This window comes from Puntigrus tetrazona, chromosome 18 (genome assembly GCF_018831695.1).
Source record: "Puntigrus tetrazona isolate hp1 chromosome 18, ASM1883169v1, whole genome shotgun sequence".
Classification (NCBI taxonomy): domain Eukaryota; kingdom Metazoa; phylum Chordata; class Actinopteri; order Cypriniformes; family Cyprinidae; genus Puntigrus; species Puntigrus tetrazona.
In genome coordinates this window covers 12917289-12931608 of record NC_056716.1, presented here as the reverse complement: position 1 = coordinate 12931608, position 14320 = coordinate 12917289, and the positions used below count along the sequence as shown (strand labels likewise).

The following is a 14320-nucleotide window of genomic DNA, read 5'->3' as shown; positions in this document are numbered from 1 at the left end:
CTCATCCGCAGCCAGCTGTTTTTATCTGTACAAAACAGTTTGTTTTCTCATTTGATATTGAAAATTGGGGTTTCCCATTATATTATACTCATGTACCATTTACTTCTTTTCCTTGTTATTTATATAAGGTCTAACAAACCGGAAGCGGGACCCATGTGCTTACTTCCGTGTTCAGAAAAAAGGTGGATATTCAGATTTATAGATTCCTCAGTTTACGACAAACAATGGAGCTGCAAAGTTCCCTTTCATTAAAACATAATAGCCAAACTTATTAAATCTACAAAAAAAAAAAAAAAAAAAAAAAAAAAAAAAAAAATCATATATATTAAAAAAAAAAAAAAAAAAAAAAAAACTTTCATTAGAGCAAAACGGTTTACGTAAATACAGAAAGGTATCAAGTCATCATAACTATCTAGTCAACAAACACAAAAGCAAATAAATATTTTACCTATTCTTTTTTTATTCATTCTATACATCTATTCTCATAAGTGTTGAAGAATGCGGACCGTAAAGCGGTACATGTCCATTCATGTCACACTAATGACTGGTTCACACAGCTTCCTCATTCCTTTGTCAGTGCCCGCTTCCTCCATATCTGGAAATAAAAACTGCACTGTGTTGCGTCTCGTTTCAGTTATAACACTCGCGAAAGAACTTAACATCGTTTTTCCATTTGTGTAGTTCAATATAATTCACGCAGGTAAACACTTCTCTGCACATTTTGCATGTCTCCATTATCTGACACATTCATTTGAGTTTATGGAGCTCTTTCCTAATGAGCTGACGACCTGAAACAGGAGTGTAAACTAGGAGACATGCAAAATGTGCAAAGCTGTGGGTCTCAGGAGGTTTTGGGAAAAAAAAAAAAAAAAAAAAAAAAAAAAAAGTATATATATATATAAAAATAAAAATTAATCTCATATTACATTTTTTTTCATTTATCACTAGACAAGGCTTTCGTATATACAAATGGTCACAGAACAACAGTAGTCACAACAAGTCGGAAAAAAAAATGGCTAAATGCATTTCACAAAAACAGTTTTAAAGCAATACTGCTTCCCACCTTTGACCAACTACTGCTTTATTTGGGCTAAACTTACGTCGTTACAGAAAAGGGTGAAGCTGATTGGTTGATTCTTGTCACATGACCCACAGCGCACTTGGGGCATTTAAATCGCACAGCTAAATGCGAAATAACGCAAAAGACGCCACAAGTGAACGACACCTTAAATCAACAAGGTCTAAATTCCAGATTAGGACACACAGACGTAGTGCGAATATGAAAGTGGCCCAAAACAGAAGCAAAAAGATCAGATTCCATGAGATTTGTGCTGTTCACTGTCATTTAGTAAAATCGGGGGCCACATGAAATCCAACAAAAAGAGGGTTATACATTTTTAACGTGAATAACCAGTATGAGTTTGATTCAAACGCTTTCTGCACTCAGTTGCACAGAAACATTCACTATATATTATGTATTGTGCAACTAAGCACAGGGAAGATTGGACACCACTTTTCTTTCAAGTTTAATATGTCAAGTAAAGAAAACAGTCTTCTTTCAGAGCCTCTTAAGAGGTACCTTTAATGCACAGCATTGTGCCACGTTGCCTCCAATACAAAATGTACCCAGGTTTTTCTTTTCTGACACTGGTTTTATGAAGCACTACAGCTGAACTCAGTGGCACTTAAATTTACAAACATCAGCAGGTCAGCATTGCACTGTGCATATTTCTCCATAGTCTCATGGTCTGCTGAGGGTTACGCTGGTGCACCAGGAGCAGGTCTTTGTGCACACATGGGTTCTCTCGGTCTTGTTCCCGAATATCAAAGGTCTTGAAACCGTCATGTTTCATTGCAGTGATTCCAATTGCCTTGAAGCACATCCCATTGTAGACATCATCAATTGGGAAAAAGGGTATGTAAAAGGAAACATGGTAAAGAGACGGAAGAAGGCTTCCAGAAAAGAGAAACCCACCGCCACCAGCGTAAGGGGGGTAAGGACCTTCATAGAACGACTGAGGAACATAGTATTTAATTTTAGGGTCCCGTAAAGGGCTGGCATCAGAAATCACCTGCCCGGTGTACAATGCTGTGGCTTGTTCTGGCTCCAAAGACTGCAGATGTTTCAGTATCGCTTGAGTGTTAGCAAAAACATCATCGTCACCCTTAAAAACGAAAGACACGCGAGGACAGTTATCAAGCATCCACTTGAAGAAAACGTGCTCCTTAAGGGTCAGGTTGTAAAAGGAGTCCTGAAAATCCCAGATGAGGAGATCTTGAAACTGCTGAGCTTCAAATGAAACCAGTTTGTCAAGACTGGGATCGTCCGCAGACGATCGGCCCAACAGAAAGACAGTTCGTACCCGAAGCCCGTTTTCGTACAAGCCTTCTCTTCCCCACGTCTCTCGGACCGCCTGGCGCCTCTCGAAGTGCTTCGGAATGGATTTGATCGCAAAAAGTAGGAAAATTTGATCCGATGCACACTTCTTGGGCTGATCGATGAGAAGCGGTGGGTCTCGACACTCCATGCCTCGGAGGAAGTCTCCATAAAGTGGAGGGTACGACTGAATATCCTGAATGTTGGTTTTTAGCAACTCGAAACTCTCAGGCTGGCAGTGAAACTTGTCACGTGGGTCTTTGTCCGTTTGGTTGTCGATGGAGTCGAACTGCCGTAGGAGAGAATGGAGCTTCCGGTTCCAGTAGGCTCCGTTTTTGGGAATGTCTTTCCTGAAAGTCTGAGAGATTGTTAGTGGCGGGAGTTCATTCAGCGGAGCACTGTTAGTTTTCTTTTTGATAGTGCTTATCACTACAGTTGTGAGTTTTCTAGGCGTGGAAGCTGGAACCGAAGGGATCCTGGCCAAGTCTTTTTGGCCGTGTTCCACATCCTTTAGCTTGGGAAAGACGATGACAACACAGAAGCTGCTAGCTAGTGCTACGATGAGCAATTTCATATACTTCTTTTTCATTTTACAGCAGCTCTGTTAGAAGCAGCGCACTCTTTTGAAGCAAACAAGGATGTTGGTCTTTACAGGAAATGGTGGGGATTGAGACCACAGGCAGAATGCACTCGTTAAACATTCATCTTCCACTGAATTAAGTTTCTTCTGTCATATTCCCACTGATGTCAAGTTCAGCGGTGAGCCTAGCAGACATAGGAAACAGTAACGGTAGTCAGACCACAAGAACAGGAAAGTCAAATGGTAGTGCGTGCATCTTTTAAGTTGTGTTCATATAAACATCACATACACCACTAGACGTTTCCTTTGAGGTTTGTGTGGGTGAAAAAAAAAAAATGCAGTCTTCCAAAGTCTAGCTTCAACATTTATGAACTGGTTAACTGTTAAGGTGCGGTTCAGTTTAAAATGTTGTCATTTACTATTAATTGTATTGACAAAAGAAAAAGACCTTTTTTAAAATCCAGAAAAGCGATTCATACAGGTTTGGAACGACAATAATTAATGACAAATTTTATTCATACCTCTTAAAATACACCTAGATTAGTCAACGCCAGTAATCTCCATTACATTAAATTTAGTTTGATCTTAATTTTAGATCCACATACAAAATTACGTCTTATGCAAACAAAGCGAACTTTTAATTTATGGCAAAGTTGGTCTCGGGTGATTAATTAAACAGCACTGGTTCTAAAATTAAGCCCATTTCAGTCCCATGAACACACGGTGTTGAGCTCAGGGACAGACAACATACAGCCCCTGAGAGAAAGTGTGTCTTAAAAAAGCGATGTAGACACTCCTTTAGTAAATAGTCCCGCCATAAATGGGTTATTCTCCTGGAAGTGTGGTCTATTCTGAATGTTTTTGATCTGGCCCATGATTTATAAAGTTCAAGCCCTGCGTACAGACCTAGTCTATTGCTTCAGCATTTAAAAGTACACAAAAGAAACCACAGGTAACGAACTAGCCTATGATTTCCACAATATTTGTCTTGACTAATAAATGAGCTAAAATGTTTTTATTTCCACATTTAAAATGCATCTGAAGTGCGCTCACTTCTGTTTGAGATTATATATATATATATATATATATATATATATATATATATATATATATATATATATATATATATATATATATAGCTGAATAATGTCTGCTGCTTATGCTTATGATATTTAGTCATGTTAATAAGTAAATCATACAGGTATGACAAAGCAATACCACCATCCCTTTCTCATGCAATTCCAAGAAGGCAGAGCATTGAGACACTGGGAAACTGCTTTACAACTTCCACTAGTTTGTATTTTGACGCATTAAAATAAGATTATAGAGATAAAAAGCAAAATTCCACAACTGTATAAGCGTTTCTAATATAGCTAAGAATACACTGCGGCGTTAAAAAAAATGTACATAGGATTTGAACACATGAATGTAGCAGGTCTATAAGCAGCTAACAGTAATAGTTAAGGTTATGTAGTATTTTAAACCATCCAGCATTGCATTTTTTATGGTTGCTATACTATCCGTTTGTTTGAAAGTGACACGCTGAACACTTCTCAAGAGTTCGAGCAGAACAACGAGGGAAAACATAACATGGCTTACCGTGTGAGAGAGCATTTAGTCCAAACTGCTCGACATGACAAAAGGAAACCACGCTGTCGCCCACCAGCAGCCCGTGTGTTTCTGTGAAGCAGGCAAAGACTTGCCTTTTTCCATCAGCACCTGTCTGTTTGTGATTGGTGCTCATCAGTCAACACACCTGAGCACTTCATCGAGGAAACCCTAGCGATTTTTTAACGATGTCATTTGAAAGCTAAGGTGCGTTTCCGCCACTGATTTAAAAAAAACCAAAAACTTCTTTTTTGATGAATGCTGGTTGTATAGGAAAAAATAGGGTCTTAAAAACACTCTTAAACCTGAGAATTAAATAATTATAATTCCCAAACACTATTTTTCCGATTTGAGGGGTTGGACAGTAACACAGAAACACCGGCCAACAGTAATGGAGGTTGTCTTTACGAATTATAGCTCCGTCAGTAATAACAGAGGGTGTGTGCTAAATAAGTGAGCAATAGTTGTGTATAAAATTTTGCAGTCCACACAACATATATCAGAGTTTAAATGTAACACAGCATGACTTGTGACTGGTTTGAGGAACATGAAACTGAAGTTTGATCTCCCATTATCTGCAGTGACCAGAAGATCAGGAGACAGTTTCGTTGACCAACCCCCCGTGTTTATTTTTCTAAGTAGGGATTTTGAGTATTAGTATTATATATACATTATACATAATCTATAGGCCTACATTTACTCATATAAAATCTATTGTGATCATTTTTTTTTTAATTGAATTAGACTTCAGTCTATTATGGGCTATAGTGGGCCTATTTTTCCTTAAAAATAATAGGAGCATTTGCCCTAGATCAACTGACATAATTGTTTGGAGGGAAAGCAATTGTGTGTGTGTGTGTGAGTGTGTGTGTGTGTGTGTGTGTGTGTGTGTATACAAAACAACTATTAATACTGCCTTCTATGCTTGACTTGATGCAAGCAAATCTTGTTCTTTGTTGGTTGTATCAACTTGAATAGACAAAAACAGGGTTGTTCTTAATAATAAATGTTGAAGCCTAAGAATATATTAATAATAATAATTCCCAAACTTGACAGGTTGGACAATAATACTATATATATATATATATATATATATATATATATATATATATATATATATATATATATATATATATATATATATATATATATATATATTCATCTTTTATTTTTTAATTTACCTTTTCCTCAACAAATCTGTTTAGCTCACAATATTAAGACTAATAAAGACTAAGATGCTATATTATACAACTCATAATGAGTTCTAAAATGACTATTCATTTTGAACCTGAATGCACCATGATATTATACGTCTAATGACCATTATAACCTTGTCCATAATCAAAACCCGGCAAAAAGTAGCAGAAAATACTCTCCTTTTTTATTTCTATAATGAAACCCCATATTTAACTTGTGTTTAGACTGAAATACATGTTTGTATTCTGGCACTAACTCCATAAGTGTTTTGTAAAGCTTTAACCAGTGCAGGGCTTAATGAGGAAAGCACTTTTGTTGTGCCTGTCTTTTACGGTAATACTCGTTCCCTCGTTTTGGGAAGTCAGTAAAAGCACACTGTACAGGCTGAATCAGTCCTTCTTTTACTCTTTTTCTTCTCCACATGTCAAAATAAAAAACAGGAACAGCATTTCAAATAATTTTTCAAGATTAGTCAATCAGCAAGCAAAAAATAAGCAGAGATACAAGGTATTGTGTTTCCACAAAAAAAAAAAAAAAACATATGCCACAACTAAAGAACAGAATGAACAAAGGCTTTTTGCGCTCAGTAATACGGGTGCTCTGTTTCAGCCAGAGCACAAGGCATTTTTTCTGAAGCTTGGTGTGCACAGCACCCCTTAATATTACTGTGGCTGCTTGCAGCTCTCATGCAACACTCCCTCAAATCTCACTTAAACAACCAGCCTTCCTTTCTTTAGTGTTCTCTGAGGTCTGGAGATACGGCTGTGTCATAGAGAGAGAGAGAAAGAGAGAGAGAGGGAGGTAAAGCAAGGGCGTTAAGGCACTGAGAGTAGAGTTGGTGGTAAAAGAGAGCAATATTCGACCATCATACTGAAGTCACGGTGTTAAAGGCACGAGGCAGAGCGAGCGGCAAGGGCCGGGGGGGAGGAAGAAGGTCTTAGCGAAGATCACTTTCGTCTTCTTGTATGGATTTCTTTATACGAAGCAGCATGGTGGTGAGCCACTGATCCAGACGCGAGATGGTGTCATACTCTTTTACCTAAAACGGAAAGAAACAGATTGTTTAAGAAATGCTGTGGGCAGCTTAACTCGTTTTTAGCAGAAGGCAGTGAAACGGTGCTTCTCTACAGAAATGAAAATTGTTTACAAGGTTTTATAAACAAGAAAAAGGGCAAGTAAGCACTTGTCTTACAGCGTCAGTATATGCGTCCACATTCTGTTCCTCAAAGGCATCTAGAAGTTTCTGTTAATAGAAAAAGAGAACATGTTAAGCACATAATTTATTCATCGTGCCCCCTGTAAGAACCACAATATGCTGCTTTTAGCACACTTCGCAGACAGAATGACTTTGGTCTACACACATTTTCCACAAATCAGCACTGGCCTAATTTTTGTGATATCACTGCATTACAAGCCAACCTAGAAGCACGCCTTCGGAGCAAAGTGTCTTGTCAATTTATTAATCATTTAATTATCATTTATTTGTAAAGATTTCAGACACAGGACACATTATCGAGGGAGGGTTAAATTACAAAAAATAATAATTCAACAAAACAATTAAGTAACAATAACAGTTATGCAGATCAAATGGCGTATTTTATCAGTAATTTGACTTTTTTTTTTGGCTGAGACCATTTTGAGGCTTACCTTCACCAATTTGCATTCACGTGAATCTGAAAAGGCTGGAAACATTTCCTCATACTTCTGGACGGCAAGCTAAAAGAACAGAATGAAAAAAAAAAGTATATGAAAGGGCAACGGCAAGCGACAGCTGTTTTCCACCAGCTTGTTAAAAGATGTGGCTGTGGTGGGGTCTTCATACCTTAGCGTTCAGCATGTCCACGCAGAAGTGGCAGAGAGCTGCCTTGAAGAAATAGTCCTTTGCGCTGTATTTCAACAGGGTGCTGTCCATTGCGTGTGTTGCAACCTGGAAGCCCACCAACACAAGTAAGGAAAAAAACTTAGTAACTAGATCTTTCCATGTGCCAAAAACTTGTTTACTTATAGTGACCGATATTTGACCCAACAGAGAAAATGCCCCGGCAGGTAAAAAAAAAAAACAGCTCAAATTTCAGCTGGTTAGTTTCGGGAAAAAAAAAAACCTTTTTTTACTTACTGAAACCTATTTAAAAATTGCAGATTATATTATTAAAAACCTATGCTTTTGCAGATGCAAGAAAGATTATTTGGGACATAGATTTACAGGTACATCTAAAAAAAGAATATGTATATTTAGATTCATTACATGTAAAGTAAAACCTTTTAGAAGTTTTTTCGTTTTCATTTTGATGATTAGAGCTTACGGCTCATAAAAGTCAATCCAGTATCTCAAAATGTTAGATCATTTCCTAAAATCAATCAAAAAAAAAAGCAGAAGTTCTTAAAAGTATGTTCATTTCTGCACTCTTGGTCGGGGCTCCTTTAGCATCAGCGAGGAATGAATAAAGAGATCAGTCTGTGACTCTGCTGAGACACCGAGCTTCAGCTTGTCTGTGTTGTTGAATCCACGGTTTCTCAATGATATCACGGTCAGCAAAGCACTAGGAAGTGGTTGCGTCACTGTGGGCAGGTGCTAAAGTCCTGCTGGAAAAGGAAATCAGCATCTTCATAAAGATTTTTTTAGCAGATGAAAGCATAAAGTGCTCCAAAATCACCTGACAGGAGGCTGCATTGACTTCTGACTTGATAAAACACAATGAACAAACACAAGCAGACGTCACAGCACCGTAATCCATCACCGAATTCAGAAACCTCATACTGGACTTCAAGCACCTTGGGTTCTGTGCTTCTTTAGTCTTTCTCTGGACTCAAGACCTTGATTTCCAAATGAAATGCAAAATGTACTTTTATCTGAAAAGAGGACCTTGGACCACTGAGTATCAGTTTAGATATTTTTCTCCTTAGCCCAGTTAAGATGCTTCAGGTGTTGTGTCTTGGTAGCTCTTTTTCTGAAGATGTCCGAGCAGGAGACTCTTGATGCACCGACTCCAGCTTCAGTCCACTCCTTGCGAAGCTCTCCCAAGCGTATGAATTGGCTTTCCTTGACAGTATCCTCAAGCTTGCGGTCATCCCTGTTGCTTGAACATCATTTCCTACCCAATTTCTTCCCTCCAGGAAGCTTTGCATTTAATATGATTTGATACAGCACTCCGTGTACAGCCAGTCCTTTCAGTAACAACCTTCTGTGACCTAACCTCTTTGTGGAGGTCTTCTGATCATCTTCTGGACTGCTGCTAGGTCAGCAATGTTCCCATTATTGCGGCATCAAAGAACAAGAGACACCCGGAAATTCTAATAATTTAATGAAACTCAAACGTAAATATCCTAATATTTTGAGATGCTGGATTTTTGTTTTTTATGAGCTGTAAGCTCTAATCATCAACATTAAAAATGTAATGTAATGAATCTAATATATATAATATATAATGAAAGTTTCAAAAAACGTAACATGTAACGTCATTAAAAATTTCTGAAATGTACCTGTAACACGCAACTTCTTGTTTCAGGCTGAATTACAAATAGTCCGTTTTAGAGAAATAACAGTATTCTCAAGATTCGTTTGTTAGATAAAGAAACCCTCACATGAGATTCGATCTGCTTTCATCTCAGGAAATGAATGACAACAAGACTAAAACGTGATGCTTTTACAAAAAACTTAACAGCTACCTTTATTTACATATCCAAAAATCAATGCTGGCAACAAAGCGCATAACTATATTTGTGATTAAACACTGGTGACCTTATATGGCATTACCTGGTGAATCAGGTGTAGTGAAAACAGACTGATGTGGTTTTGTTTACCTGTTCATAGATCTCAATGGCTTTAGGGTACTGCTCCAGCTGAGCTGCATAGGTGGCAACTTTGAGCAGGCACTTGTTGGCTGAACTTTAACATCAGAGACAGAGCGAACAGGTTAGAAACAATTCTAGAGTGTGACTTGGCTACAATTACGGAAAAAATCCACCCCCAAAAAGATCAAGTGATAATGAATAACAGTGTCATGTGTCGTATAATGCCTGGAAGGGGGTATATCTTAATAGTGGTATCACAAATGTGAGTCCTTCAGCAAACATGCTTGCTATGCATTACGTACTGATATTGTAATCAAAACCGTTCACTTGAGAAGATTTTACTTTATAGGTAACCTATTTTCTACTGGTCTTTTCTGCATCATCATTTATGATTCATTTATGGAGCAATAAGATAGCTTTAAAACTGCCATACCTCGTGGACTCCTCGCCTTTATAATAGTCTGCCGCCTGTTCATAGTGAGCTATTGCCTAAGGAAAAAGTTATAAAGTACTCAGATTATGAAAAAATATGCTCATAATAACCAAAATAGTCTATCGATGTGACAAAAGAAATCTGACCTTGTCAATGTCAACCAGTTCGCTCTCGTAAATTTCAGCAATAGTGACGTGGTGTTTGGCTGCGATAGTAAATCGACCCTGCATGACAAACAAATAGTATCACGTTTAATATCTACGCACGAGTAAAAAAGCATTTATATACATAAAATCACTGATACAGATGACAGGTGAACAACAGTTTAGTTTTAAGGGAAAAACCCACATGCTTGAAAGCCATCTGAAAAAGCAGATTATATCGATAATTTCTGCAAGCAAAATGTGCTCCTATTTACAAAACAAAACAATAATGATAATAATAATCAGTTATTTAAGCTGTTACAGATATCATGAATTTCCAGTTTTAAAAAGATCAGGTTTTAGTGGCTTTTTTGAAAAAGAATTCTGTCTCTTATCAAAGCTCAGGAGAGTCAGAAGTTCACGGTTTTATCAGCCATTGTGGGATATCAAGTTGACATTTTTTTTTGTGATTAATTGCTTTAACATTTAGAGCTCTGTAGGCACATTCACAAAGAATTTTATCTTATCTCCTAAAAGTTCAAGTGGTTGTTAGCAGTTTTAGCTTAAAGCATATTCATAAAACTCTTACTATTTTACTAACAAATTAGTAATAAATGAGGTGGGACTGGCCTCGTTGCTACGGCTCACGTCACTCTTTATGAGAATGCTCTTTTAAATTGCCCACAATGCTTGGCATGAGTTTTTTTTAATACAGCCCCTGAATAGTGTATTATAAACCAGTGGTTTTTAATCCTGTTCCTCGGGATCCTACAGCTCTGCACATTTTGCACACTCTACACACTCATTTGAGTTCAAGGAGCTCTTTCCTAACGATCTGATGATCAGACTATTACAGTAATATCCTAACTTTGAAAGCTTATCTGTTGGGTAATCGTGGTCATTTCATTTAGGACCACATTTAGGACAAAAGCTATTACAGAACAACCTAAAAATGTCTTAAATGTCCATCTTAACTAGAGATAGAATATCTTAACTTGACAAAAAAAAATCCTAAAAACCGTCTTAACTTTAGGAGAACCCAACAGCTGTCCTAACTTCAAAACCAAAAGGGAAAAAAGCCTTAAAACTGCGCTGCTGTCCAACAATGGTTTTATATTTATTATTAGTTGAAAATAAACTCCTAGTGGACCCTGAAGATGTGTTAAATTTTGATGACAAAACACTGTCACACTGTCGCGCAGCATATTACAGTTAGCACAGGAAATTATATAGTTGCAATCACTTTCTGAACGATTTTTTCCCCAGCTGATGAACAATACAAACATCGACAGCCAATCAGAATCCATCTTGCTAGAACAAGCTTGAGAATTTAAAGCAGCAGGCACACAATATCGTCCGCTGGTGTGGAGGCTATATAGTTATCGTTACTTATACTCCTTGGTAAGAACAAGCCTTAGTGCATGTTTTTTGTTGTTGTTGCAAAAGGTGATTTTAAGTATTCGTTATTATTGTTATCTCATCAACCGTGCAGTGTTGGTGGCTTGGCAACAGACCTGAGAGTGGATCGTCGAACTTGACGGTGCAATTTAAGATCTCCTAACTAGAGACAAGGTATGATTTTTTTCAAGTTAAAATTTGTTTCTGTAATAGGAATTTGTGAAAAATCCTAACTTAACATAATTATTATATTTCTTAATTTCTTAAGTTAAGACCTAAGATAAGAAACTTTCTGTAATACGCCCCCAGGTGTGTAAATTAGAGAGACATGCAAAACATACAGAGCTGTGGGTACCCAGAAATAAGTTAGAAATCCACTGCACTATATCACATGTATTGTGTTACAGTGCCCTCTAGTTGTCATTTTTTTGACTGAAAAACTGCTTTGGATAAGTCAAACAATTTCCAAAACAAGTTTTCACTGCAAAAAGATAAGCTAAATATAAAAGTTAAAAAAATTATTCTGTACAACAAAAGCAGCTCTACTTTTATTTAAAACACCACGTACAGCCCTCACAAAATCAAAGACTCTTACCATGTCTGTATAGATCTCAATGGCCCTGTTCAGGCAGTTTATGGCCTCTGTAGAAAGACAGACAGCTGACTGAACCTTAACCATTTACAATGAACGGCATATAGACAGCTAGATAATTATTTACAAAAGGTTTAAAAGATTTGTGCATAAAAATAGTGAAAAACCTTCACTAACAACTGTGTGGATTATTTGTATTTATATGCACAGGAGGAAAAAAACCCACCTAATTCACAATACATGCATGTTATTAATTAAATCAAATGAGTAATCAATTTAGTAATTTGCACAAAACAAACCAAAACCCTTTCCATTTAAGGGCTTTCTAATCAATATGTCAGCCTTTAATTACAGATAAATATTTTTGTGCAAATCATGACATGTTTCAGAAATGAAATTTTAAAGAATGTGCATTTGAATTTTTTTATTTTTTTTTTAACACTACAGATCTATTTACTGTCACTTCTGATAATTTTTTTTAAAATCTTATTTCAAACTTTTTACCATCTGACAATTTCCACAAAAACGTCAAGCAGTGCAACGCAAACCTGATAACAGCAACTGGGTGCTAAGCATAAAATAACTCACGTAAAATTTGAATCATTACCTTGAGGGTCTGATTTTTTAAAGGCATTGCCGGCATCAATGAAATTTGTGGCTGCGTCGTGTTTACTCTGCATCTGCAAGTGTAGGAGCGCCGCCTGGGAGAAAGCGTTTCCTGCAGCTAGCAAACACATAAAACAAAATGCAAAAATGACAATGAAGTTACAGTGTGCAATAGACATGTGAAGCCATTAAGATTACATTTTTGCTTGTTTATAATTTTAAACAATTTTTTCCCTTTTTTCCAAATTGAGAAGACAAAATGACAAACAGATTTGTATATTGTTTTTTTTATGTTGAAGCCAAGTGCATGTCTTTACCACTCCAATTCTTGGCCATCTTGAACATGTTCGCAGCCCTTCCATACAAGTCACAAGCATCCTCCATCTTTGAAGAGCCCCTAGTGAAATATGAAAATGAAAATTTCTAATTAAAAATCACATTCCCAACTGTCAACAGTTTTTTTTAAGTGTTCATATATGTGCATTGGTAAAAAAATCCCATTTTGGTGTTGACATCATTACATTTAATTTAATGCCTATAAATAGTAAGCATGCTATATGCAAAGTGTCTACTTTATAGTTTCAAATAACTTTTCTTGTGAAAATGGGGGAAAACGTATCAGATATATTTAAGAAAAAATGTAGCCTACTTATTAAAATCATACTAAATTTTACTATTTTTAAAAAAATCGTACTGATAAATAACTAGCGACAAAGATGGTTAAAGATTCAAAATGGCAAAAAAAAATTGTTTGGGGGGGCTGCACCTGTGATCATTAAATAAAATAAAATAAAAACCACTGATATATTAAATACAATTTTAGTGGGTGTATTCTGCAAATCATGGTTAAAAATAGAGGCAATAAACTAAATAAAAAGCTGAACTTTTATTGTTTTGATGCATTTATTTACATTACTTACATACATTTATTTACCAACATATTATGGTTTTCCAGCTATTACAGGTTTGGTTGTTCTGTAAGTCTGGGCAGTGTTCATGCATGTCCAGTGATGTTGTAACTGGCTCAACTGGATATCAGCTGACTCCTAGCATAGCCTAGTTACATTTCACTTTCTCGTCGCATGACTATTTCATCATCAGTTTCATGGAAACTTTATGCCAGGCCACATGACTAGATCTCAACCTTAACAATATAAAGATATAAGTATGGACTTATATAGACACAAAATTTAGGTTTATTAAAATTACAATAAGTCGTTGCTCATACTATATTACGAACTTACATCTAGAAAACAAATAGAAATTAAACTTACCGATATTTAATAGTAAATGTGATTTCATGCTCTACATCCAAACATTCTCATTTGGTAGGATAAATAGTTTTAGACCACTTTTTCCACTCTGATCATCACTTATATGAAGTTCGTGTTTGACAGCTAACTGACTAGCATGCTAACTGTCTGTTTACCCAGGTTGGCCTGTCTGTAGAGTGCGCTAAAAGTTACAAAACATACCCAAACAGAGAGCCAAAGAACGACTGCGATGACTTTACTTTCTTCTCGGCTTCAGCCATGAGAGCCATGGCCTCTTTTTCTTTCCCGGAGTTATCCATGAATAATGTTTACAGTTCAAC

The 14320-nt window shown here is 36.6% G+C and overlaps 2 protein-coding genes across 3 annotated transcripts in view; both read right to left on the bottom strand.

Moving 5' to 3' along the window:
- Positions 1-440: 440 nt before the first annotated feature.
- Positions 441-4924, bottom strand: b3gnt2l (UDP-GlcNAc:betaGal beta-1,3-N-acetylglucosaminyltransferase 2, like). The gene is made up of 2 exons (XM_043263899.1): positions 4557-4924; positions 441-3142 (listed from the first exon to the last, which is right to left on the bottom strand). The coding sequence occupies exon 2, from the start codon at positions 2964-2966 to the stop codon at positions 1701-1703; it is 1266 nt and encodes a 421-aa protein (XP_043119834.1). The 5' UTR covers positions 2967-3142; positions 4557-4924; the 3' UTR covers positions 441-1700.
- A 1216-nt stretch (positions 4925-6140) lies between these two features.
- napab (N-ethylmaleimide-sensitive factor attachment protein, alpha b) overlaps positions 6141-14320 on the bottom strand; it is an 8243-nt gene continuing 63 nt past the window's right edge. The window contains exons 1-12 of one of the 2 annotated variants that reach the window (XR_006246942.1): positions 14202-14320; positions 13044-13123; positions 12728-12844; positions 12124-12170; positions 10134-10211; positions 9988-10043; positions 9564-9648; positions 7585-7689; positions 7410-7478; positions 6955-7005; positions 6634-6801; positions 6141-6524 (exon numbers count right to left, since the gene is read on the bottom strand). The exon at positions 14202-14320 is cut by the window's right edge and continues 63 nt beyond it. Coding sequence is in view for 1 of the 2 variants with exons in the window: in XM_043216735.1 (XP_043072670.1) it covers positions 6700-6801; positions 6955-7005; positions 7410-7478; positions 7585-7689; positions 9564-9648; positions 9988-10043; positions 10134-10211; positions 12124-12170; positions 12728-12844; positions 13044-13123; positions 14202-14299 (888 nt within the window). In the remaining variant the exon portion in view is untranslated. Of the gene's footprint in view, positions 6802-6954; positions 7006-7409; positions 7479-7584; positions 7690-9563; positions 9649-9987; positions 10044-10133; positions 10212-12123; positions 12171-12727; positions 12845-13043; positions 13124-14201 lie in introns of both variants that reach the window. The other variant, XM_043216735.1, reaches the window with a different exon arrangement.

Coding starts and splice junctions, on each gene's coding strand:
- b3gnt2l (XM_043263899.1), bottom strand. CDS start 2,966: ATGAAAAAGAAGTATATGAAATTGCTCATCGTAGCACTAGCTAGCAGC.